Genomic DNA, 27,766 nt, shown 5'->3' on the forward strand with positions numbered 1-27,766 from the left:
GAAAATTGAAGAGGGGACTGTGTGAAAGCCCATGAAACACTCAAATTGGAAAAACAGTGGAAAATTAAAAAGATTATATTTTTGGTCACGCTGGGATTCAAACAGGGGACTGCAATGTAATAAAAAAAAAAAATTTAAATCCCCCTATCAACTTAATTATAAGCCACTTATTTTCAAATTCTGTTCTGTGAAAATATTTTGCTTATCTTTTTAAGATATCTTCATGAAAGTGTTTGGCTCAACTTCTCCTTTTATGGAGAAAATAAGCTCAAAAAGAGATGAGCCAAACACACTCCTCTATTCTCCAACTAAAACTAAGTCAACTAAAAAAAAAAAGCATGCATTGTAACACAAACTCTTGGATTTTCTCAGTGAGCATGTCCGACCAAGAGCAAGGTAAAAAGAAAAGGACTCAAAGCTGACCCTTGGTTCAGTCCTACTCCAATGATTAATGATTATAGGGAAAATTGACTTTGACCCAATTTTTTATTCTCAGTTTCACACAATAGTTGTGACCCCCTTTAACTATATGCTGATGTAAAATATAAATTAGAAGGTTGAGAATTTTTCTCCCAAGCAAATCACAAATCAATTCACAATTAGACACATTGAAATTCAGACATATTTAAGACAAAAGGACACATCTAGAGGGAGTGAGTCAAAAGATATTTAGCATTAAAATAATGGGACAGGATAAGTTAAGTACCTGTGTCAATGACATGTCACCATATAAAGCAAGTGCAAGTGTTCTTGGGATAGGAGTAGCAGACATGGCAAGAACATGTGGAGCCATATAAGCATCACTCTTTGCAGAATCATCTGTAATGGCATCCTCCATGTTTGAATTTGAAGATGCACAGTATAACTAAAAGAGAAAAGTTAGGAGACCACAACAACAACATTATTAAAAATTTCAGATAGAAAAGGGGAAAAGAGCAATCAAGGCATTATTTGCATATTGCAGGAATAAAAAATATAAGCCATATGAAAGATGCAATTTGCAGTGGCAAGTTAGACATAATTTCAACCAAAACATAACATAAAATTTGCCATAGTTATTAGTTACCTAAACTTGTCTAATCTACTCAATTGAATATCTCTTTTGAAGCCTCACAATTGATTATCAATCAGCTTTTTTAGAGTTATTCCATTGTTTAACTGACTACAAAATTTGTTATTTTAGACCATGGTAAATATCATTATGAAGCACCCACTGGAAAGGAAGCTACTAACTCAATTTAATATCTACTTGCTTTTAAGAAAAATATAATAATTGGGGACCACTTGGTATGTTAAATTCTACCTTTATTTGTTGTGTCAAATAAGTATCTGTATAACTATAACCTTTATTCAAAATATTCTAACAGTGTTGGTCTTCTGTCATTTGGATTACTCTACTTATGTGAATAATCTATAATTGTACTTAACTGCACAAATAATTCTAGGTAATTATTAATACTAAAACCAACATTTTTATATCACATATTAAGCTTCAAAATAATGTACGTACATAAACCTAGAAGTAGTCATTCCATTAGATTATGCTACATTGCTACTATAATCCTTCTTTGAAATATAGCCACACCAATACTTAATACATGTAAGGGAATCTCCATATTAGATATGCAGGGGGAATGGAATGATCTGTTGTAATTGCTTTGTTCAATGTAAACATCACATTGAACTTTGTATGTTGAAAATCAGATTTAGAGAGAACTCCTAACTGAATCTTAACTGAAAAATAACTGAATTACTACAACTGAACTCAAGAGAATTACAATGAGGATTGAGGAGTCGCCTCCTTATAGCTGAATGTCATAGAGGTTCAGTAAACTGACTGAACCAGAATAACTAATAAAGGCCGGAGAAAAAACTAACAACAAATACAGTAAAATGGCATGAGATATTATAAAATTGGTCCAAAAGGTCACATCTAGCGGCACAATCATAATATGGGCATTTATCCATGCATAATATAACCATATTTAAATCCTGAAGAAAAAGATGTGAACCACCTTACTGTTAAACCTTCCTCTTTGAATCACACCAAAGCGATGCTGCTCATCCACCACAGCAATACGTAAGGCTAAAAATTCCACACTTTCTGCTATCAAACTGTGGGTTCCTATCACCATGGAGATTTCTCCGGTCTGGATACCCTGCAATACCATAACAAATAAAATTATAAAAATACCATGCAGGTTCAAGAAAATAATAACTGCATTCACATCATTTGGACATTCCTTAATATTTAATAAAGCATACCTTACGAATCATCCGTGTTTGTTTTAGTGGAGTTGAACCAGTGAGTAAAGCAACAGTTGGCTTGCACGTGACCTCATCCATGTTTTCGAGCAACTTCAGCAAATGTTCATAATGTTGGATTGCAAGCAACTCAGTTGGAACCATGAAAGCAGCCTAATCATGAGGCACGAAAACCTAATATTAATGTAAAGAGTAAAAATATTCATATCGCTGGGGATTCACCCAGTGTCCACCCATCACATGTGGTTAACCACATGCAAAAATATAATTAACTTTGTCTCACAAGTGGTTAAAAGTAAATTAATGTGATTCTTTCCAGTTATTGGTTTATGCTTGTGGCAATTATGGTTAAATATATGTTTATAATGGATTTTTGGCTCACAGCCATAGACCTTTATCCATTATCGATAACCTTGGACACTAATGGTTATCGATAACCTTGGACACTAATGGTTAAGTATGTCTCACATGTAGTAAATAGTGTCATGAGGTTATTGAAATGTTTAATGGTGGTTAACTTTATCACACAAGTTATTAAGAACAAATGAATGTGATTTATTAAATTATCAATCTGTACTTGTGGCGCTAATAGTTACATATGCCTCACAAGTGGTTAATAGTATTTGAGGTTATTGAAGTGTCTTGTGGTTGTTCGTTGTATCATAAAAGTAATTTAACCGTCTGAATGGACGATGGGTGGTCAATTCCTAGTGGTTCGTTGATAGTTTTATTATCACCATTACCATATGCTATACATTTATGAATCTAATGAGAAGTCAAGGTAATAAAGACAAACAAAAAGTAAACAAAATATAAAGGCGACCAACCTGATAGCCAGAGCCAATAACCTCCATGCATGCAAGAAAAGCTACAACAGTTTTTCCACATCCAACATCACCCTAAAGTGTCACAAGATAACATCAGATGAGAACATGTCATGCTGCTTGTCTATTGACTACAGCACATCAATAAAAAAAAATGCTTTAGACAGAATACTACCCTTTTATGAAAAAATAGCAAGTGAAAAATAAACATTGGAGAGAACAAACCAGGAATCAAGTCAAACTTACAAGAAAATAAGCTAAGACTATGTAGAGTCCACAATTCTAGTGTGTACACTGATTTAAGAAAAGAATGAAGAAGATCACAAAATGAGCTCAAATCAAGCTTCCTTGTCATTTAATTTAATTTTTTCATTTGATCAACAAGCATTTATAGGTAAAGAAAGTAAAATGAATTAAGAGGGTAAAATAAATCAAACATCCCCCGTGAGTAAAAATGAAATTATACATAAATTGATTTTAACTTGTGGAAAAGTTAAATGAGGAACTTCTAAAAGAGTTGAGAATCATGTGTTGATTTTAACTTGTGAGAAAAGTTTGATTCATATTCATTTTACCTTAATTCATTTATTTTCTTTCTCTTGTAAGTATTTGTTAAGTTTATCAAAGCTGAGCCAAAATGGAAATAAAAAGATAATGCATTAGTTCAAAAGAAAAACATAGACTTTCCATTCTAGAAAAATCAAAGTATGCTCCCTTTATGTCCTAGTAAGGCAGATGCTTAGATTCTACTTGGTGTAGAAGTCGTCCCTTAAGGGGGATTTCACTAACTAAAGATGTTTGGGGATTGAGCTTCTATGATTCATTGATTTTCTTTTTCCCTCTTTTGTTGTATTTTCTTTCTTAGGAGAACCTTTTATCATTCAATCTCACTGTAATCTTCTACTAATTTCTTATTCATATTCTTTAATCTGAAAATACCAGTTTGTAGTTGAATCATGAAGATCATCTTGAAAGATTGGAGTTTTGACTTGGAGGTCAACGTTTCCACACCTTGAAAGTAGGTGAAAAATGTTAAATTGAATTGGCGTTTGCATGCTTGAGGAGCTTGTTTCATAATGCCTGATTTCTATAGTTAGCTTTTATAGTGATAGGAAGTACATGAAACAAAAAGGAACAAGTGAGGGGAGTACTGTATGAATATTGTTGAGAGAAATGGCAAATGGAATAAAGCATTTCCTTGTGTATTGCAAAATGAAATATATGTTTATATACAAAGTAGTGGGCCTAAGCCCATGTGGTCAGACTATATCAAACACTCCCCCTCAAGCTAGTGTATATAGATCATATGCACCAAGCTTGTTACAAATATAATCAATCCTAGGACCCCGTAATGATTTGGTGAAGACATCTGCCAACTGATTAGTAGAGTTAACAAACTGAGTAGTAATGTCCCGAGATAAAATCTTCTCACGAATGAAGTGACAATCTATTTCAATGTGTTTGGTCCTCTCGTGAAATACTAGATTTGAGGCAATATGAAGGGCAGCTTGGTTATCACATATGAGAGTCATCTGTTTAACTTCACCAAATCTCAGTTCTTTAAGCAACTATTTGAGCCAAATAAGCTCACAAGAAGCAGAGGCTATAGCACGATATTCTGCTTCTGCACTAGATCTTGCCACTACATTCTGCTTTTTACTTTTCCAGGAAATCAAGTTATCACCAATAAAGACACAATAATCTGACGTGGATCTCCTGTCAGAGGGAGAGCCTGCCCAATCTGCATCTGAGTACCCCACAACTCGAGTATGATTGTTGTAGCCATATAATAAACCTTTTCCTGGAGCACCTTTGATATTTTTTAGAATGCGGATGACTGCATTCCAATGTCCTACACATGGAGAATTGAGAAATTGACTCACCACACTAACTGCAAAGGAGATGTCAGGACGAGTTACCGTGAGATAATTCAATTTCCCAACCAATCTTCTGTACCTCTCAGGATTTGAGAAAGGCTCCCCTTAACTTGGTAGGAGTTTAGCATTGGGATCCATAGGTGTATCAATGGGCTTGGGACTCATTAGGCCAGTTTCCTCTAAAATATCCAATGCATACTTCCTTTGAGATATTACAATTCCATTTTTAGATTGTGCTACCTCAATCCCCAATAAATATCTAAGTTTACCAAGGTCTTTTGTTTGAAAGTGATGGCAAAGATGTTGTTTTATCTGAGAAATGCCATGATGGTCACTACTAGTAAGAACAATATCATCAACATACACTATCAAGTAGATGCACCTAACAGTGGAATTTCGATAAAAAACAGAATGATCAGCTTCACTTCGAGTCATACCAAATTGTTGGACTACGGTACTAAATCGACCAAACCATGCCCTTGGAGACTGCTTAAGACCATAAAGTGATTTGCGGAGACGACATACCAAACCGAAAGACTCCCCCTGAGCAACAAATCCAGGAAGTTGCTCCATATAAATTTCCTCTAGCAAATCCCCATGAAGAAAGACATTTTTAACATCCAGTTGATAGAGGCCAACGGCGAAGAGCAGCCATGACTAAGAATAATCTGACAGAGGCCATCTTGGCAACGGGGGAGAAAGTGTCACCATAGTCTAATCCAAAATCTGAGTATACCCTTTGGCGACCAAACGAGCTTTGAGGCGATCAATGGTGCCATCTGGATCAACCTTGACTGTAAAGATCCATCGACAGCCAACCACAGACTTCCCAGGAGGCAAGGAAACAAGATCCCGAGTACCATTGTTCTGAAGAGCACACAGTTCATCAATCATGGCTTGTCTCCAACCAGGGTGGACTAAGACATCACCTACAATTTTAGGAATAGACAGAGGAAATAGAAGAAAGACAAGTATAATGGGAAGAGGATAACCTGTGATAACTCAAGGTAATATAATGAGGGGAAGGATTACGAGTAGAACGAGTACCTTTTCGGAGGGCAATTGGGAGGTCTAACTCAAGTGGTTGGGCCAGAGGGGATGAAGGTGGTGGCACCGGAGTAGAGTCGGTAGGGGGCCCAGTAGGAAGGTGAGAGCGTTGCCGACGATTATAAACTTGAAGGGGAGGCGGAGGTGGTGGGTCGGGTGGCACAGCAGACATAGGAGGAGTATCAAAGACAAGTGGGGGGTGAAGGGGTAAGGACAGCTGCAGAAGAAGAGGAAGTAGAAGGAAAGTAGAAAGAAGACTCGAGAAAGGTGACATCAGCTGAAATTAAATAGCGATGAAGGGAGGGTGAGAAACATTTATACCCTTTTTGAGACCTAGGATACCCTAAGAAGACACATTTGTGAGACCGAGCAGAAAGTTTATCAAGACCAGGACTGTGATTATGGACGAAACAAGTAGATCCAAAGACACAAGGAGCTAAAGGGTAGAGAGGTTGATTGGGGAACAAAATGGAGTGATGTATTTGATTGTTGAGAACAGAAGATGGCATGCGATTGATGAGATACCATGCAGTGAGAACAGCATCACCCCAAAAAGGTTGAGAAACGTGACCATGAAGTAAGAAGGTGCAAGTGGTCTCAATTAAGTGTCTATTTTTGCGCTCAGCCACTCCATTTTGTTGAGGGGTATATGCACAAGATGTTTGATGCAAAATACCATGAGAAGCCATGGTCGACTTAAGGACACAACAAATTTGAGCATCAATTTTCGACCAACGAGGACGATCTTTCTCATCAATGGAAGTAACTATCTGGGTAAGGTAAGTAACATAATCCTGTCCCTTAAGCCAAAGCTTGATATCAGAAGCCCAAGTGTTATAATTGGTTTCGTTTAACTTTGTTAGAGTAGCTTATGTAGAAAGTTTCTTCTGTTTATTAAATATTTTAATGTATTTCCTGACTTCACTCTAGCTTGATGTGATGGCTTAGGCCTCTAGACTACTCAGTTATTTTTCTTGTAATCCTTCTCTTTTTCATTCAATATAAAAGAAATAGACAGATCGGTGGATCTGGGCTTTTTGCTGCTTATTTGAATATCTAAGTAACTTGTCAATGGAAAGTGGGACATTGACATAGTTAGTAAAAATAGAGGAGTCAGGCCGAACAGTAGTAGGAGAAGCCATATATGCTGGGAGAGGAGAGAGAAACAACCACGAGAGAGAGAAAATGGCCCGAGAAGGAAGGGACCCGTGACAAACCAAGTCCGATCAAGAAACAAATTGTAGATTGGGGTAGAGGGTGTTGGGACGAGTCCGGCGCCGGTGATCGCCGCCGAAAAAGTGGTCGAACGCGCCGCCACGCGCAGCGGCCGACGGAGAGGAGAGAGAAACCGTGCAAGCACGGAGTCGGTGCGTGTGGGCACGTGCGACCTCCGTTTGCTCGCGACTGGTGGCGTTGGGTTCGTCAAAAGAAAGCTGACGGCGGCGGCGGCAGCAAAGAAAGAACGCCGTAAAATAGAGGAAAAACGGTCGGAAAGAGACACAGCGAGGTGGGTTGCCGGAAAACAGAATGAGACGTTTTGCAGGCACTGATGAACAATGGGTCCACCGGGAGGTCAAGGATTAGGCTCTAGATACCATGTTGAGAGAAATGGTAAATGGAATAAAGCATTTCCTTGTGTATTGCAAAATGAAAGATATGTTTATGTTAGAATAGTGGATTAAGTTTAACTCAACCCTACAAAACCGGCTTGTAAGGTGAGGGTTGCTTTCCACTTATATACTATTCAATTGCCTAATCTCTAGTCGATGTGGGACTTGGGTTTTTTCCAATAGTTTATATACAAAGTAGTGGGCCTAAGCCCATGTGGTCAGACTATATCTAACAAATATGATGAGAGTAAAGCAACACCAAGTTAAGAAAAATACAAAACCTGAAGAAGCCGATTCATTGGAACTGGTCTTTTTAGATCCCAAATAATTTCTGACACAGCATGCAGCTGACTAGTAGTAAGTGTATATGGAAGAACCTCAAAAACCTTCTTGGTGAGAGAGGACCACTCTTCAGTACACACAGCATTATTTTCTGGTCTTCTATACTTATCTAGCAATCCATCCTTTTCTATCTGTGTACCAAGACTTTCAAGCATTTGGAATAAGCGTCCTAACTGACAAAAGACAGTAGAGGTGAAGTAAGAAAATAATTGAACCATATAATAAAGAGAGAGGTAAATTATTACAAGAAAACATGATAGAGAGCAATCAACCACTGGTTAAAAGGTCAAACAATTAGTGTACAATGCACATGCCCAGCAAACAAATTGCCAAGTACAATTCAAAAGCATTGTAAGGTCAAGTTGTCAACTTCATCTAAATTTATACTAATCTTTGTTCCTATATATAAAACACAAATATCCAATTCATCAAAACCAATAGAAGTAGTTAAATTCATTAATTGTAATTTATAATATCATTAATTTAAATTTTATTCCATAAATATCAATAGAATTACATCGCATAGGTGGTAGTTACATTTACCGACAGTACTAGTAATTCATGAGATAATTTTTTCAACCAATTGGTGCATCTTATTTTGTTAGTAGTGTAATGAATGCACCCACTTTCATGAAAAATAACTTAATGTCTCATTAATAGACTTCATAAAACAAAGATATAAAATAAAATTAGCAAATAATACATTTGAAAGTGGGTCTATGTTTCTTATATATAGGACCAGAGGTAATATCAAATTTCAATTCTGAATTTAAAAGCCACACAATGAGCAAAACTGACTGAGCTACCGGAACCAAAATATGTTGTAGCATGTATATCATGTGCTTAATGTGTTTATTTATTTACTTTATTTGGAGAGATTTAATTTGATTTATTCCTTATTAGGATTGACAAGTCAAGCAAAGCAAGATCAAACCCGCTCAGATACCAAGTAAGAGCAGTAAATTATGATATTATTCTCATCCCCTATATTAAGGGATGTTGTAATTAATTTGATTGAAATTACAATATTATAAGCTGAGGGGTCATTTCCTCAAACGATTCAAATCAATCCAGCCTCTCATATCAGGTTATTCAAGTGTAACTTTCAAAATATTAACTAAAAGAAATGACTGCATCATATATATATTATATATATATGGGGGGATTCACTTACACCAAAAGTAAGTCTATACCTAGACTTACTTCACTCAATAACTCATATTCTACATCAAATTTAAACAACCAACCATTGAATTAAAGGTTTCTAATGCATAGATCAAGTTTGCAAATTTTGAAAAAATTTGAAAATTATTTTATACTTCATTTCATTAATTCAAATCAACGTATAAAATATTTTTATGATTATCTGTCAATTTGAACCAATAGAATAGAGTATCAAATAGTTTTCAAAATTTTTAAAACCTTACAAACTTGATCTGTACATTAAGAATCTTTAATTTAACAGTTGGACAGTTGAAATTTGATATAAAATAAGAGTTATTAAATGGAGTAAATCTAGGTAGACTTGCTCTTGGAATAAGTGGATCTCTCTCTCTCTCTCTCTCTCTCTCTCTCTCTCTCTATATATATATATATATATATATATATATATATTGAAATCTTGTAATCAACCATAGGCTTCATAATGGTAGCAAAAATGATAGAGAGGTGTTAGCAACACACTTTCTACTGTTAGTTAAAATTTATTAGAAATTACAAAATCAGGAATGGAGCTCATTACACAAGGCTGGGACCTACACAATTGTTATTCCAAATAAATTTCAGCAAATAATAATGTTTAAGAGTTAGAGAGTGTACTCGTATTTCTCAGAAAATTTTTAAAATTTCCAATAGATGATACTACAAATAAAATCTGATAAAAATGATAACCTCACCTGCAGGTAAAAAAACTCATCAAATATAAGTCTCTTGCGAGCCAAATCAGCTTCATTTATGTCCTTCGGTTTGTGGATTCCAAAATATGCCTATATTGTTAACAATCCAAAATTTGAAATTTCAGTGAAAATTATGCAGAAACAGGAGGAGTTAAGTTTCAGAAAAATAGGAATGGAAGAGTATTTTATTTCTTAAGGAAAGAGGCCATAGATATTGGCATTCCTCGATGTTCTCCAACCTAATGCAGCACAGCACAGCACAAACCACAAAAACTAGTAAACAGTTTAACACATGTATTAGAGAATTTTAGCTTAGATTCACAAGCACAGTTTAAACAGATTGATATAAAAGTGCATCATTAACAATATTAAACTACAATCATTGTGGAAGTTAGAAGCCATTCCTAGGTTGAGGCAAGAGTGCCTAATTCCAAAGTCCTAGGTTGAGCATTGTAGATTTTCAAAACATCTGAACTACAATCCCTAAGAGTGTGCATCTTTCATGGATTAAAGTTCATCCCAGGAATGTAAGCAATAAGCATTGGAATGTAATATCCCCATGTTTGTTACAAGTTTTAAAAATTTATTCCAAAGTATATCAATCCAGGGAAGGTTATTATTGAAGTTGAGAGAGAAAGCTAGAATGAATGAGTGTATTTCTGTATTGTATTCAACCTGTTTGTATAAAGGATACAAGACAGTATTTATAGGGCTAACAGCTTCTATCAGAAGCTGTTAGGTTAGCTCCTGACCAAAGCTATATAGATCTAACAAAATAAAAGGTATACTCCAATAGTTATCATATCATGTTTCCTTCACTTTACTCCCATGTTGAGGGGGTGGGAAAAGAATATTCCCATGGGATAAGGGAAGTTATGTTTTACCACACTTGTCAACTTCCCTTTTTAGTTATTTTTTATTTAAATTATTTTCAATTTTAAAAAATATTCCAATGAATATTAGAATGTAAATAAACATGTTTTCTAAATATATCTAGGAATAAATTCCTGTTAAAATATTCCTAAGAATGTAATATGATACCTTGAAACAAACACCTCCCAAGTCCAATTCTAATTCCCAAGCCCGATTCCATGCACCAAACAAATACCAAGTAAAATCCCCAGAAAAAAATAAATAGCATGTTAAAATTACAATTAAATTGTTAAAAATCATGATATATCATAAATGAAGACAACCACCAAGTCCAACCCACCCCCTCCCCTTTGTTTGTGCACTTACACTTACCAAAACAAATTTGCTCCCCAAAATGAAAGTTGAAGACTTCCCATTGATTCACCACACAGTCAAATACACACAAGGGAGAAGGGAACTATTATAAACATAGCAACATTGAAAGTAAAAAGACCAATACATCAAATATTTATAAAAAAAAGAGTGCATAACTGGCCATCGCAACTTTTTTTAAGAGCATGGGAACTTCTTTCCTTTATTTTCCAATCCTTGGTTTCTTGAAGATAATTAGTTTCCTCTTTCTCTGTAATTATGTTTTCACTAAATTTCAAATTAACACTTCTGCAATTCATCAGCAGGCAGTAGCCACAGACGTATATTGCAGATAAAATGTCTATACAGCCATGTAGGTGTCAATACTTAGATTTTCATATGACAGGTAAGCACATAAAAATTTCATCAATAGAATAAAGAATTTTGAAAGTTAGAGATCCTTACATCATGAAGACTTAGCAGTCCAAATTGCTCTCTAATATCTTTAGGAATTGGATCAACATTGACAGGCAAGGCTTGTAAAGCTCTGGAAGAAAATAAAAGAATAATATAGTGAACAAATTGTCATAAGGCATTGTGTTTCCTTTGCTTAGATAAGAGGAATGTTATAACCATACTTCTCATCAGATGAAATTTGAACTCAAAGGAAAAATGGAAATAGAAACAAATGCACATGCAATATTTCCACACATCAATGTGCCAGACATAGAGAGAAGCTTCGGAATGACAGCTTCTGTTTAAGCACAAGTAAATGGAGTGTATAGAATGCATGTTCAGCAAGAAGCCCCCCAGCACTTACTTGGAGGTAAAATTTGAAGATCACACCTAATCATAAGTCATATAGTTCAAGTATCTTGGATCTATCATATAATTTTTTTGAAAAAAGATAGATATGCTAAAACATCACAATATGGGGAAGAGATCCTAACTAAGTTAGCACCTCACCCCACAACAATCATCTATAGCATATCAAAAAAAATACGTAACACTAAAAAGAAATGAAAAAACAAGTACAAAAGTATCTGCAGTTCTCACTGTGAGAACAAAGTGTGGAAGACCACACCTCTCCCTAGAGTAAGATGATACAATACAAGGAGGAATGGAAAACTACCAAAAAGAACCGGAATGCCTAAGACCAAACCCAGCTAAGCTATCAGCACAACCATTACCCTCCCTATAAACATGAGAGAATCTAAAACTCGTATGTTTAATAACTCAAGCATATTCAGTCATTGTACACAAAGGCGCCAAGGCACTAAAGAGGGACCATGGGATGCCTTGATGACAAGCAAAGAATCTAACTCCAAACAAAGAGACATCTAGCCTCGATCACGGGCAAGCTAACTGCACAAAGGACTGCCAAGACTTCTTCATTTATTCACCCATTATGGTCAACCCCTCCATGTCCCCAACCACCTCAAAATTGTCATTGACATGACATGGCTAAATGCCTGTTATGTCATCATTAGGTGGTGATAGGGACCATTTCCAAAAATATTTAAAATTATGATAATAAGAAAAACCAACAAAAGAAATTTTGAAGAATTAGAGCAAAATTTAGCCATATTTACAAGAACTAGAAACAAATTTAAGCCTTTTATTATAAATCTTATCCACTGCACTTGTGCTTTAATTGTAACCTAAAACCCAAAAATTCACCCTTGTTTGCTTTTTAATAAGTGATATCACAATCTTGTGTGAGTGCATCTCATCATTGTCTTTATTATTTCCCAACGAGACTGTTTTATTGAGGGCTCATCCATAAACCATGCTAAATCTTCTCAATCCATAGTATTCTTGATCTCAAAGAATCTGCAATCCAACAAAATAAACATGAATACCATGTTCATTGGTCGGTTTCCGCAAGAGTTCTACTGAGTTTTCCAATGCCTCAAAGCTTGACTCCATCTCAGCCAATGAAGAGTTCAGCAGGTTAGACTTAAAGCAAAATTGCAAGAAACATATATAAACAATTTGGGTTTTCAAAGAGAACTACTAAATTACAATCAGAGAACTAATGACAGAACTCCCCATCCAAAGGTTTCCCCTCCCTTTTCTACAAAAAAGCTATTGTTCGATAAATGCTACCTAATCTGAAAGCCCCCTCTTTACCCTCTCATATAATATTATTTAAACCCCCCTAATATAACATTTCAAACTAACTACTCTCCTTGGCCCAATCAAGTGGTGCAATAATATGCAGTAGTTGAACAAAAGCCTCCATACGTCGTGAGACTGAATCCCATATTTCCCTTAAGATATGAAGAATCAATAACTACTACTTAAAGTATAACATAATCTTTAACAGCAGAGGGAAATTATTTGATTATAACTCGGTGGAAAATATAGCATATTCAAACTATATATTGAAAAATCAAAAATAGATATATACATCTTGATAGAAATACTTCTTGTTGGAGATCAGCACATACCAATCAGAATCTGTTGAAGATCAGCATATATCAATCAGAATATTCAATTCTGATTTGTACAGCCTATAATAGGATTTAATGTTAATAAGATCAATTTTATTTCCCCTCCTTTAATTATTTAGATACAGCATTTATAGGGAGAATTATTTCCCAGATTTTCAAGGATAGATTAGTGTGCAGATTTATTCCCTTGTATTCTATTTATACCACTTTTGTATTTTTCCCAAATCAGAGAAATATACATTATATTTTTTCGCATGGTATCAGAGCTCGATCTGAACCATCCCTAACCTAGCACCGCCAACCATGGGAGAGAACTAGGCAGAAGGTTCGGCCACCAGTTTGGTTGAAGGGCCTGCTCTTCCTATCACTAGCCACAAATTGAATGGCCAGAACTACCCTCAATGGGTGCGATCAGTTAAGATCTTTCTTCAAGGAAAAGGGAAGGAAGGTTACATCACAAGAGACTCCAAGAGTCCAAAAAAGGGTGACCCTAATCTCAACAAATGGCAACTGGAAAACAGTTTAGTCATGTCATGGTTGCTCAACACCATGACTAATGAAATTGGGGAAAATTTCATGTACTATGATACTCCCAAGGAGATGTGGGATGCAGTGAAGGAAACCTACTCAAATGTGGACAATAAGTCTGCAGTATTTGAGATCAAGAGCATACTCCATGACCTGCGACAAGGTGATTTCTCAGTCACCGAGTATTTTAATACAGACTGATATTGGCAGCAACTAGACATATATGAAGATGTTCAATGGAGTTGTACCGAGGATAAAAAGAAGTATAAAGAATTGGTGTAGAAATATTGGATCTACAAGTTTCTATTGGGGCTGAACACAGAACTTGATGAAGTCTGGGGGAGAATCCTTGGAACCAAACCTCTTAAAACAATCCGAGAAGTATTTTCGGAAGTAAGAAGAGAGGAGAGCAGGAGGAAAGTGATGCTTGGAAAGTCAAGTGCAGTCCCATCCATTGAAGGCTCAGCAATGGCAGCAAGGGGGAACCAGCCTCGTACATCTCAAAAGAAAAATCAGCCCTGGTTTGATCATTGCAAGAAACTAGGTCACACTAACGACAATTGTTGGATCATTCATGGCAGACCTTCAGAGGCAAAACAGACCAAAAACCTGGACAGCAGAGGCAACACAGCTGAGGTAAATTCTAACCCATCTCCATTCAGCAAGGAGCAAATGGAAGCACTACAGAAAATTCTCCAGCAAACAATTGGTACAGCTATGGTGGCACAAAAAGGTAATTTCTTGCATGCTTTAAATACTAGCAAAGGAAAACCAAAGTCATGGATCATTGACTCAGGAGCCTAAGATCACATGACTGGAGACTTAACTATGTTTTAAAGCTATTCTCCATGCCTAAATAATTACACAGTTCGAATAGCTGATGGGACTCTTTCTAAGGTCATGGGTAAAGGTTCAGTTATTATCTCACAAAATATTACCCTGAATTCAGTCCTTTATGTGCCTAAACTTGACTATAATTTGCTGTCCATTAGCAAACTGACAAGAGATTTGAAGTGTGTCACTAAATTCTTTCCTAACCTATGTGAATTTCAGATTTTGGTGTCGGGGAAGACGATTGGCAATGCTGAAGAATGTGCTGGACTCTACCTCCTCCAAGTTGGAGAGTCAAAAGCGGAACCCAAGGCCAACTCTTGTGCAATTGTACCTCCAAATAGGAAAAATTTTGTAATGTTGTGGCATTATCGGTTAGGCCACCCAAATTTTATGCACTTGAAAAAAATGTTTCCCACATTATTCAATAAAAATCAAGAGTTGTTTCAATGTGAAATATGCCAATCGTCCAAACATACCCGTAACTCCTACCCGCCTCAACCCTATAAACCCTCTCAACCTTTCTCCCTAATTCACAGTGATATATAGGGACCATCACGGGTAAACAATGTCATTGGATCAAGATGGTTTGTCACCTTCATTGACGATCATACACGGGTCACTTGGGTTTTCCTAATGAAGGAGAAATCAGAAGTTGGCAGAATATTTGAGTTGTTTCATACTATGGTGGAAACACAATTTTAAAGCAAAATTAAGGTGCTTAGAAGTGACAACGGCCGAGAGTATTATCACTCTGCACTAAATTCCTACCTTCAGAAACATGGAATCATACATCAGAGTTCATGTGTAGATACCCCTCAGCAGAACGGAGTCACCGAAAGAAAGAATAGACATCTCCTAGAAGTGACCAGATCTCTCATGTTAGCTACAAATGTACCCAACCAATTTTGGGGAGAAGCTGTCCTCTTTGCAACCTACCTTATAAACAGAATGCCCTCCCGAATCCTCAACTTTAACACCCCTTATTCTACTCTCCAAACCTCATACCCTACTAGTCATATCCTTACATCCATTCCCATGAAAATATTCGGATGTTCAGCCTTCATCCACAACCTCAATCCTCGTCGCAACAAACTTGACCCGAAATCCATCAAAATGCATCTTCCTCAGCTACTCCCCCCACCAAAAGGGGTATAAATGCTATTCACCCCAAAACAGGAAATTTTACCACACCATGGATGTCACCTTTTTTGAGAATCAGCCTTATTACCCCAAAGTTGGCATTCAGGGGGAGTAGACTTATCCAATTGAAGTGGTAGAATCCCAACTTTTGGGAATTGAGCTAACCGAATCTACTCCAAATGCAGAACCAGCCGAGACTGCACCTGTAGCAGAAACTGAACAGGAAAATGCAGTAGAAACTGCACCAACTGAAGCTAGAGAGAGGATTGCATCTCAACAGAATCAAAGCCCGGCCACACAAGGAGACAACTGGACGACGTACTTCAAGAAGAGAAGGAAGGGAGTAGAGTCCATCACAGATCCAAGGCAAAGCCATGAATCCAACTAGGCTCCAGAAAATGAGTTTTCCCAAGGTAATATCGTTCCTAATCCAAAACCTATTGATGGCATTGACATTCTTATTGCCTTAAAAGGGGTGAGATCTTGCACTCAACACCCCATTGAGAAATATGTCCTATAGAAAATTGTCACAGGGGTATAAGTCTTTTGTGGCAGCTCTTGACAGCACAAATATCCCAAGGAATGTTCAAGAAGAACTCCAACAACCTGAATGGGCAGCAGCTATAACAAAAAAAGTCCAGGCCTTGGTTAAAAATGGCACGTGGGAAATCACCACTCTACCGAAAGGAAAGAAATCGATTGGATGCAAGTGGATATTCTCCATCAAATACGATGTTGATGGTAGTATAAACCCGTACAAAGCTCGACTGGTGGCAAAAGGGTTTACCCAATCATATGGAGTGGACTACGAAGAGACTTTTGCGCTGGTGGCCAAACTCAGTTCAATTCGAGTCATACTCTCTTTAGCTGCAAATTTAGATTGGCCACTCTATCAACTAGACATCAAGAATGCCTTCCTAAACGGTGAACTAGAAGAAGGCTATATGCAAATTCCCCCGGCACTGGAGTCATCCAGAACCTCAAGCATGGTGAGCAAGCTCTGAAAATCTCTATATGGCCTTAAACAATCTCCGAGAGCGTGGTTTGATAGATTGACTCGAGTTGTCAAGGAAGACGGGTTCAACCAATGCCAATCAGATCACACTATGTTTGTCAAACACTCTGTGGAAGGGAAGGTAGCCTTGTTCATTGTTTATGTTGATGATATCATTATCACAGGAAACGATTATGATGAAATCAAGCATCTGAAGGAAATTTTGGCCAAGGAATTTGAAGTCAAGGACTTGGGTCAGCTCAAATATTTTCTAGGGATGGAAATTGCTCGAACAAAGAATGGTATTTATGTATCACAAAGGAAATATTCATTGGACTTACTTCAAGAAACCAGCATGCTTGGATGCAAGGCAGCCAATACTCCCATTGAACCGGAAAAGAGAAGTGAAGAAGAAAGTCCACTAACTGATAAAGATAGATATCAAAGCCTAGTTGGGAAGCTAATCTACCTAACTCACACTAGGCCCAACATTGGTTTTGCTGTGAGCTTAGCTAGTCGCTATACATCTAATCCAACTAAGGCCCACATGAAAACGGCAAACAGAATCCTCCAATATCTCAAAGGTACACCAGGTCGAGGGCTCTACTTCAAAAAGAACTCAAACAGAAGCATTGAAGTCTACACTAACTCAGATTGGGCGGGATGCCCCTCTGACAGAAAATCAACTACAGGCTATTGCTTCTTTGTGTGGGGAAACCTGGTGACTTGGAGAAGTAAGAAGCAACCTGTGGTGGCAAGGAGTAGTGCAGAAGTTGAATTCAGAGCTATGGCTCTAGGTATCTGTGAAGGAATTTGGCTTAAGAGGATGCTGGATGAAATCAGAATTCCCATCAATTACACTATGAGGATATTATGTGACAACAAAGTTGCCATAAGCATTGCAAAGAACCCAGTCCACCATGATAGGACAAAGCACATGGAGATTGACCAACACTTCATTAAAGAAAAAATTGACCACGGTATTATAAGTGTTGACCATGTTCCATCATGCAGACAAATAGTAGACATCCTAACAAAGGCTCTTCCAAGGAACACGTATGAAAACATTAGATCCAATCTGGGTATGATAGACATCTACCACCCAAATTGAGGGGGAGTGTTGGAGATCAGCGCATATCAATCAGAATCTATTGAAAAACAGCATATATCAATCAGAATATTCAATTCTGATTTGTACAACCCATAATAGGATTTAATGTTAATAAGATCAATTTTATTTCCCCTCCTTTAATTATTTAGATATAGCATTTATAGGGAGAACTATTTCCCAGATTTTCAGGGATAGATTAGTGTGCAGATTTATTCCCTTGTATTCTATTTATACCACTATTGTATTTTTCCCAAATCAGAGAAATATACATTATATTTTTCCGCACTTCTATTACAGAACAATTAAAAAACCAAGCAGTTAATTAAGAGGTTACTCTTATCATGTTCACTCCTAAACAAGAAACATTCTATATAAAACATAAATAAATTAATTAATTGATGAATAAGATTCTGACTTACAAGAATTTGGAAGCACAAACCTTGCAATAGTGTCCCTAAGAAAAGTTGGGTTCAAACGCCCTTTTGAAGGGTAGATAGGATATGGCCTCTCTTTAGCAAAAAAGGATAAATCTTTTCCATCTTCAAGCACGTCAATATTATATTCTCTCATCTCATAGTGATCTTTAGCACGCATAGTTCTGACCTATTTTAAATGCAACAATCATTTGCAGTCTTACATAATTCCAAAATCAAATTAAAACATAATATTCACATTTATCAGAAGGGAAAATGTTCTATCTTTGGGCAAGTATGAAAATAAGTAAGACAAAAGCAAAGTATACTCAATCATATAAGTATAATACAAATTTAAAATATAAAACATGTTAGAATATATATTGAATATCTTAGAGGGATGCATAATAGACTAATATAATTAATGTTACTTTAGTGATGATTACGTTTCCTTATTTTTAGGAATTATATCTTGTTAGAACCATGTCGTATTCTAAACGATTTCATCTTATCTTCAATGAGTTATTTGTTCCTGTAATTGATTAGGGTTAGGAGTCTAGCACTTAATCCAATGCCTGGTATAAATAGGACTTGGTGTTTTGTCTTTCATAACAAATCATAATACACCATATCAATTTAAAATCCTATTATTCTAAGTCGAGAAACTATCTCTTCCTTCCTCTTTGTTACTTAAACCTTATGAAATTCAACAAGACATTTAAAAGCGTGACCTAGTGATGTCACCGGTGCACTGCAAAGGATTCCCTACAAGATCACCAACATTACTGTTAATGTTAATAACAAGAATGAAAAAAATAAATAAATAAATGATAAAAAATTAAAAGTATTTAATAAATTAGTATTGTTTAATAATTTAAATTTTATAATATTAAACTATATTAAGGAAAAGACTAAATATATGTGTGTTAGAGAAGAAAAATATCTTTTAGTAAATTGATTAGAATTACATAAGAGGATTATATAGACATAGATAGATGACTATAAGAAATCCTAATCACCTTGATACAAAATAAATATAAAGATCGGAAAGGGAGAAAATAAAGAAAAATCAAATCAGATTTGAATAATTTGAATAAAGGAGTATAAAATCAAATTAGATTAAATCTGATTTGATTTTAACTACCCAAATTTAAATTTAAATAGAAGTACATTCAATTGTCATTGATAGGATGATTATGTTATTTTTAAATATTTGGGGATCCTACCTGTCGAGGAGTATGATCCTTGACCCTTCCCCAAATTTACTTTAGAGGATTTTTGTCTTCATCCCATAAGGTAAAAATCCTCAAAATTGGCCACAAATGGGGTATTCCCAATAGGGATCCCCAAATGACATGGTAAATTGATAATATCCCCAATAAAATAGGATTGCAAAGAGAAAGAATCATCACCTAGTTGAGGTCGTTAGAACTCTACTCTTGCAAATTACCATTCCTAAAGTCTACTAGGGAGAGGTTGTTCTAATTGTCCTCTATCTCATTAACATGTTACCCACTCATGTCTTACAAGGTATTTGTCCGATTGAAGACATAATGTCGCTCTTGTCTTCTTCTCCCCTACTATTAAGCTTCTCATGTCATTGTTTTTTATGTTGCATTTCTTCATTCTCATTGTCCTCATCGTGGTAAATTGCACCCAAGAGTTGTCAAATGTGTCTTAATTGGTTACCCCTCCAATAAAAAGGGATACAAGTGTTGTCACCCTCAAAGTCATTGAATTTTTGTAGCAATGAATGTCAATCCACATATTGAAAACTTGCAATACAATAAGAAAACTGGGTTGGGGACAAGGAAGAGTAGAACAAACTTACCTTGCCACTAACACATACTATGTCTCCCTCTTGATACTTTTCTTCAAGGCTTTTAAGGAATGGTTTAAAGGTAAAACGTGAGCCACGAAAAAATTTCTTCAGATGCAAATAAATTGTCTTCTCTTGCACGTCAATAGCATCACTGGTCACACACTCAGAAGTAGATTCACTTTGAGCAATCTGACAGCCCACAACCACTTCAAGAAATGAAAATGAATAATTAGCTTTGACTCCCCTGTAAAGGAAACACTAAAATTGATCAACTTACAAAATTTTAAATCACCACTAGTTTCTAAAGATATTAACATAATGTAATTCTACAAACAGTAACATGCATGTGAACAAATCTAAGACTCGGTGATATCATGAGCCCTAGCACACTGCTAACACAAGCTTAAATTGCTAGGTGAAGGCACATGAATGGTTTTATTCCATCTTTAACACCCTTCACACAAGCCTTTATGGTTGAAGCATAGGCAGTACACTAACCCAATTGATCAAGAAGGCTAACTCTAATACCATGTCATGAAACTATTTCAAATCCTTAAGTTGTTAGGTAATAATACCTAAAAGGTTTTATCTCTAACAAAAGCAATGAAAATCTTAGAAAGTGGATTATAAGCCTAACCTTACAAAATCGGCTTGTAAGGTGAGGATTGTTCTCCACTTATATACACTATTATGGTCTTATTCCTTGACGATGTAGGATCTCCAACACAACCCCCTCAAAATGAGGATTGAATATCTAAAGCGTGAAGTTTGTAAGACTGAACATTTGCGGATGGTCCCATAATGGCCCAATAGCGGGTGATCTTATAAGCTTACTAACAATCACCAGGAGAGGCTCTAATACCATCTTAAAAAAGTGGGTTAAAATCCTAATTCAACCTTAGAAAACTAGCTTGTAAGGTGAGAATTGCTCCTCATTTATACACATTATTATGATCTTATTCCTAATCGATGGGAACTCCAACAAAAAATAATGGTTTAAAGGTTTGAGCATTTCAAAGTTGCAAAGTATGATTAAGAAATCAGTTTAACTAATTCACTATATGAAGACACATAAGCCAATTAAGTAGAACAGGAATGGAGTGAAATGGGTATGTTAATGGTTTTTCCACCCTTACGCTGCTATTTATGTGATAAGTAAGCATTTTAAATAGACATATGACCATATATTTTATTAGAATTTTAATTGCATGCAGGACTTTAATGATTCATTAATTGTCCTACTTACACTTGTTAAAGCAGAAAATTTTGGTCATGTGATGATAGGTGCATATATGCTAACTAAGAATGTTGTTTGAACATGTGGAAAGCGGGAAGATAAAACATGTGGAAAAGTAATTAATATCTAGGTCAAAAATCATTTTAAACACATCCTCCATTTTCCACCTACTCAACCAAGCACATCATAAGCATCTGCAAAGACATTAAAAATATGCATCTAATTTTGCCTCATTATGCATCATGGCTTTATAAAATACCATTATATGTAATACAGAACAAACCATATAATGTAGCAGTGACATCAGTTTATTGTATGCCAAAGGCTGAGAGATGGAAAAATCCAGTAGCTAAAAGTATATTATCCACATCCTTGTTCAAGAAACGAAGCAAGCACCAAGAGAACTTATACCAAGAGAAAAGGATACAAATAAGCATAAACCTGGTTGATGAATGAAATAGAGGATAACATCACCTTGAAGATAAGACTTTTCCAACAAAAATCAAATATTGCCCATCATCAATTTTAGCATGTGCATTCTGCAGATTAGCATATGATCGTGGAAAGTGCAGCAACAATTTCCGTAACTACACATAAAGAGTGGGATTAATGTGAATCCAAGCTATCCTATCAAAACTGGAAATCCAAAAAACTACACATTTCCCAAAATCCAGAGTTTCGGTAACCCACCGTGTGAAACCCACAGTTATCCAGCTGTTGGTAGTGCCTTTTACTTAATCCAAGTATGCAACTCACAGATTTGTCAAGAAATAACTCACTGGGTGTAGGGTCTGATTGTGACTGCAACCCCACTTTCATTTGAGAATCTTCCCTGATGACTTGATCCAATTTTTCTTCATATACTGAAGGGAGCACACGAGAAGGACAAGACTCTGCTTTTCCTAATGTGGAAGATGTTATAGTAGAATGATTGACAGACAGAGAAGGCCATTCTTCTGAGACAGTATTTTGCACCCACCTTGCCTCCAAAGAATCAGAAAAACAATGTTCCAAATTTTCTGTTGCTAAAGAGTTCATTGTTTCAGAACATGACGCAGTCCCATCATATAACTCCACTCGAGGAGCACTACCCAAAGTAATTGATGGAAATCTCTTACACATCAAGGAGATGTCCAAATCATCTAATGCATCTTTCAGACTCATTTCAGATTTCATTTCATCACTTCCATTCCCAATTAGGTCATTAAGGTTATAATCCATAAGAGCAACTACCTGTAAGTATAATGAATTCCCGTTAATGTTACATTCATATGCACAGCCATAAGCATTTATAAACAAATCATCAACATCTTTTATCCGGCCAACTGGTCTAACATTCAAAGCTGTAAGCTATAAAAACAATGTCAAAAAACAGTCCATCAATCATTATATTAGATTCATAAAAGAATGAGGAAGATGAAAAAAATAAGCATCTGAACTCCCAGAGACACCTCAATGTCAATCAATCAGATAACATCAAATTGAACTTGCGGAACTTGTAAACAACCAATTACAGGAAGGCAAAAAAAAATAATAACAAAGGGTAAAATGCGTTTTAGCCCTTTTGGTCAAAATTTGTTTTAGTTTCTATACTTTAAAAATAATGATTTTAGTCCTCGTATTTCTTATAATGGATGAATTTTGTCCCTCACCCTAGCAGTCTAAATTCCATAAAGAGGGAATCACTAATTATAAAAATTACAACAAACAAAAACATTATTTTGTTTTTGATGTATGGAAACAAAGACCAATTTTGATCGAAGATTGAAGAACCTAAAACAAACACATCCTACCCAAAATTTAACTACTGAAAACTCGAAAAATAACAGAACACAAAATTCAATAACTGGAACTCAAACTTTCACGAAACACAACATATGGGTCTATTTCCCTACCTTATTCCGTAACTTGGAACCGCTTCCCACACCTCGCACAAACTTCTTCTCTGCGAACTTATGCTTTAGCCGGTAATACATTTTCGAAGGTAGAAAACTACCATACCTGCAACAAGCGTCGAAACAGAAACGCCACGTGTCCTCAACATTGGTCACATAAGGCTAAAAGGTTAAAATGCGAAGAATAATAATGCGACGCACCTCATTCTTGAATTGAGGAAGGTGCCTTGAAACGCAAAAACGGTTGCCAGTTGCTTGCCACATAAACACTGAAAAGAGAAGTTCAAATAAATGGAGTGTATACAAAAGCTTCGTTAAAGAAAATGAAGAATACGAAACCTAGAAATTACCATTGCAATGTTTTCGGAGGCTCCGCGACCGGGGAGGAAGAGATTCAGAGACAGAAATGCACAGTTATCATTGCAGATGCAGCTTCTGTCTTTAGCTTTTGCCAAGCGAACTGAGCAAGTAAAAAAAATAAATAATATATGCATTAAAAATTAGAATAATTTACGCTCGACTTTTTACATGACTCAAAATTCTCAATTTCTAACACAGCAAAGTGTTATTTGGTAGACTCTGTTATTTGGTAGACTGACGGTGTATTGGATTAGGATTTTAAAAGATTTTTTTAGTTAAAAAAAAATTTGCGACTTTTAAAAGACTTTACAGGATTTTCATAATTTTTAAGATTTTGTAGGATTCTACAAGATTTAAAATCAGGATTTTAATAAATTTTGCAAGACTTTTAAATCAAGATTTTAATGGATTCTGTAGGATTTTGTAGAATTTTCGTGGATTTTTGATATTTGATAAGATTTCAAAGAAAATTTCATACATTCAAATTTAAAAAGAGTCAAAGAAAAAAATAATAATAAATAATAATATCTAGATAAATAACAATAATAATAATTCTTCATAATATCTTATCCTCTTAAATAGCATTCATCCACATATACATAGCTATACTAGTCATCCAAGCATTAGCATCTTTTCGCTCTTGGTCCTGGGTTTGAATAATAGGTTCAAAAGTATGATCTTCATTAACTGCTAACATTGAAGATGAGGGTTCATCCACCGCTTCAATTAGAAATTCATCATAACGACATTCCTTACGTAGAAAGTTATGTAGTGTTGCACATACTAACACAAGTTCTACTTGTGTCTTAAATAAAAATAGAAGTGCTGACTTAAAAATTGTGAACCTTGATTTAAAAATATCAAATATTTTCTCGATCATGTTCCTTAAAGATGGATGACGAAGATTGAACAATTTTTTCTCATTTTCAGGGTCATTACCCTGACCTGCAAAATCTTGTAAATAATATCTTACACCTCGAAATGGAGCTAAAAATTGGCATCGATTAGGAAATCCACAATCCACCAAAAAAATATTTACCTAATTATATATGCAATATATATAATATTAGTATAATAATAATAATTATTATATATAATTATTATTATTATTTAAATAATAAGCATTTAGATATATAGAATATATATATATATATATATATTATTTTAGTTATATATTTCATAGGATTGATTAAAATTTGTAAGTTATTTCACCCCAACTTACAAATTCTCTAAATCATGATTCTCGAAATAATTAAAATTGATTGATTATTCATAAAAATTTCTAAAAAATATTCATATATGCAGGGGTGGGCAATGGGTGGGTTCGGTCAGGCTTGGGTGAAAAATATTCAACCCGTTGTAAACTGACTTTGAAAAAATGAGGCGGTTCGGGTTGAAATAGATTCGGATTTGAGCGGGTGGGTACAATTGGGTTTAAGATTTTTGGTAAACCAAGTTATCTTAACGAAGTTGTAGCTTAAAACGGTAAAAAAAATATTTATAAATAGTGTACAAAAATAGAATGAAGGTGACAATAGATGGTGTAAGTAGATTCATAGATGAAACATTCACAAACTAAAGAAGCAAAAACAAAAGATAACAAAATCCATAGTTGTTACATGCAAAAAAAATCTAAAGTTAGATTACAAAATCCATAAGAAATCACAGTCGCACAAATTGTACTCAAAATGGAGATAGGAAGATTGAAAATAAAGACAAAGAAAGAAACAAAAAGAAAACTCTAAAAATGGACTAGTGTGTTGAGAAGTTGAATGAGGAAGGAGAAGACAAAAGAAACATCTAGGTTATGAGAAAAAGGAAAAAAATAAGTTACAAATTGATGGCTATATTATACTTGAAATAAAGACTTTTGAGTTTGGATCATTGTTGTTTAGTTATATAAAAGTAATTAAAATCTAAACTTATCTCATTTTCAGTAGGGTTCGGTTTTTAGCGAGTTTAAAAATTCAAAACCGAACCTGTCCAATACCTATATAAAATCAAAATTTTAACCCAATTTATCCATAAAACCCGCCCGAACCCACCCAAAAGTAATATTTTTTTATCGAGTTTTTCGAGTTTTTTATCGAGTTTGGTTTGAGTCTCGGTTTTATTCTCACCCCTACATATATGATTGTTAAGAGTTAAATATTTTCATATTTAATTACAATAGTGTTTTTTTGGATTTATAAATATTTTATATAAAAATATATTTTATTAAAATAAATTCATTATATATATTTATTTATTTAAATTTTATTATAAATATAATATTAAATTATTTTAAAAGGTTAAAAAATTATTAAAATTATTTAAATATAGAATTCATAAAAAAAATATATATAGAATAAAAATATATTATTTTATTTCATTCAAATAAAAAAAGTGTTAACAAATATCATTAGAAACAAAATAGATTTTAATAATATTATTAAAATTGATAAGATCAAGAAATAATCCAATACAGAAATAGAGATATGGGAGAGAGAGAAAGCGGAAGTGCGAGTGAGAGAGACAAAGAAGGAGAAAGAGAAATAGCAAGAGAGAGATAAAAACACAAAGAGAGGGGGAGGGGGAGGAGGAGGGAGAGGGAGAGAGGAAAGGAGAGGGGGAGTGAGAGTGAGAGAGAGAAAGAGAGGGAGAAAGAAAAGTAGAAGGAGAGGGATATTTTTTTTTCTAAAAAAGGGATACTATGTTGTTTTATATACATAAAATTTTTCACTTAATTCGAAAAAATTGAATTCTTATCCCTTGTAAATATTTTTGTGGGAAAGTGGGATAAAAAAGATTCTGGGAAGCTATATTCCTAGGAATCTCATTTTTTTAAAAATAACTACCAAATATGAGAAACTAAGATTTTCACTTTTAAGATTCTTAAGAATGTAAAAGCATTCCATGTACCAAACACCCCCATAAAGTGTTGTTAATATATATATATATATATATATATATATATATATATATATATAGGGGAATGTTAATGTAATCCCACCTATTTTTTAGTGGGAGTATGTTAGCAACCTACACCAATTTTTTAGGACAAAAAAATCACTCATTTATTTTGATTTGGTTAATTCGTACAAAGGATATTATAGTAATTTAATTTAATTTTAAATGAAAACAAAATATTTTCTCTCTCTTATTAATTTCATTCTCTAAATCATTTCTCTCTCTTATTAAATTTCTTCTCCAACTCATTTCTCTTTCTTATTAAATTCTTTTTCTAACTTATTTATCTTTCTCCTATTAAATTTTTTCTTTAACTCATTTCTCTTTCATCTCTCATGATGTCTCTCTCCTCTCTCTCTGAACAAATAAAAATTTATTAATAGAAAAAATAAATGAATTGGAGAATGAAATTAATAAGAGAGAGAAAATATTTTTATTTTCATTTAAAATTAAATTAAATTACTATAATATCCTTTGTACGAATTAACCAAATCAAAATAAATGAGTGGTTTTTTTGTCCTAAAAAATTGGTGTAGGTTGCTAACATACTCCCACTAAAAAATAGGTGGGAGTACATTAGCATTCCCCATATATATATATATATATGAGGAGATATCCGTTTATTCTAGGAGTAAGTCTACCTAGATTTACATTGTTCAAGAATGCACATATCAAATCTGCAAATTTTTAAAAAAAAAATTGAAAACCATTTGATACTTCATTTTATTAATTTAAATTTACGGATAACATATTTTTATGATTGTATGTCAATTTGAATTAATGAAATGAAGTATCAAATGATTTTCTCTCTCTCTCTCTCTCTCTCTCTCTCTATATATATATATATATATATATATATATATATATATATATATATATATATCCTTAATTAATAGAATATTTAGGTATAAAGTAATATATATACAAAAATATCGTATTAACT

At 34.6% G+C, this 27,766-nt stretch overlaps 1 protein-coding gene across 3 annotated transcripts in view; it reads right to left on the bottom strand.

The window, feature by feature from the left end:
• Nucleotides 1-24,023, bottom strand: part of LOC109810084 (DEAD/DEAH box RNA helicase family protein) — a 49,524-nt gene extending 25,501 nt beyond the window's left edge. For all 3 annotated transcript variants that reach the window (XM_020373464.3, XM_020373463.3, XM_020373465.3), the window contains exons 1-14: nucleotides 23,865-24,023; nucleotides 23,716-23,783; nucleotides 23,515-23,620; nucleotides 22,310-22,852; nucleotides 22,094-22,206; nucleotides 20,392-20,626; nucleotides 18,587-18,750; nucleotides 11,550-11,631; nucleotides 9,861-9,950; nucleotides 7,905-8,138; nucleotides 3,093-3,164; nucleotides 2,266-2,418; nucleotides 2,016-2,159; nucleotides 707-865 (exon numbers count right to left, since the gene is read on the bottom strand). In XM_020373464.3, the coding sequence (XP_020229053.2) occupies nucleotides 707-865; nucleotides 2,016-2,159; nucleotides 2,266-2,418; nucleotides 3,093-3,164; nucleotides 7,905-8,138; nucleotides 9,861-9,950; nucleotides 11,550-11,631; nucleotides 18,587-18,750; nucleotides 20,392-20,626; nucleotides 22,094-22,206; nucleotides 22,310-22,852; nucleotides 23,515-23,620; nucleotides 23,716-23,783; nucleotides 23,865-24,008 (2,307 nt within the window). In that variant the 5' untranslated portion in view covers nucleotides 24,009-24,023. The remainder of the gene's footprint in view (nucleotides 1-706; nucleotides 866-2,015; nucleotides 2,160-2,265; nucleotides 2,419-3,092; nucleotides 3,165-7,904; nucleotides 8,139-9,860; nucleotides 9,951-11,549; nucleotides 11,632-18,586; nucleotides 18,751-20,391; nucleotides 20,627-22,093; nucleotides 22,207-22,309; nucleotides 22,853-23,514; nucleotides 23,621-23,715; nucleotides 23,784-23,864) is intronic.
• Between the last annotated feature and the right edge of the window lie 3,743 nt (nucleotides 24,024-27,766).

Source organism: Cajanus cajan, chromosome 11 (assembly GCF_000230855.2).
Source record: "Cajanus cajan strain Asha chromosome 11, NIPB_CcT2T_4, whole genome shotgun sequence".
Classification (NCBI taxonomy): Eukaryota; Viridiplantae; Streptophyta; class Magnoliopsida; order Fabales; family Fabaceae; genus Cajanus; species Cajanus cajan.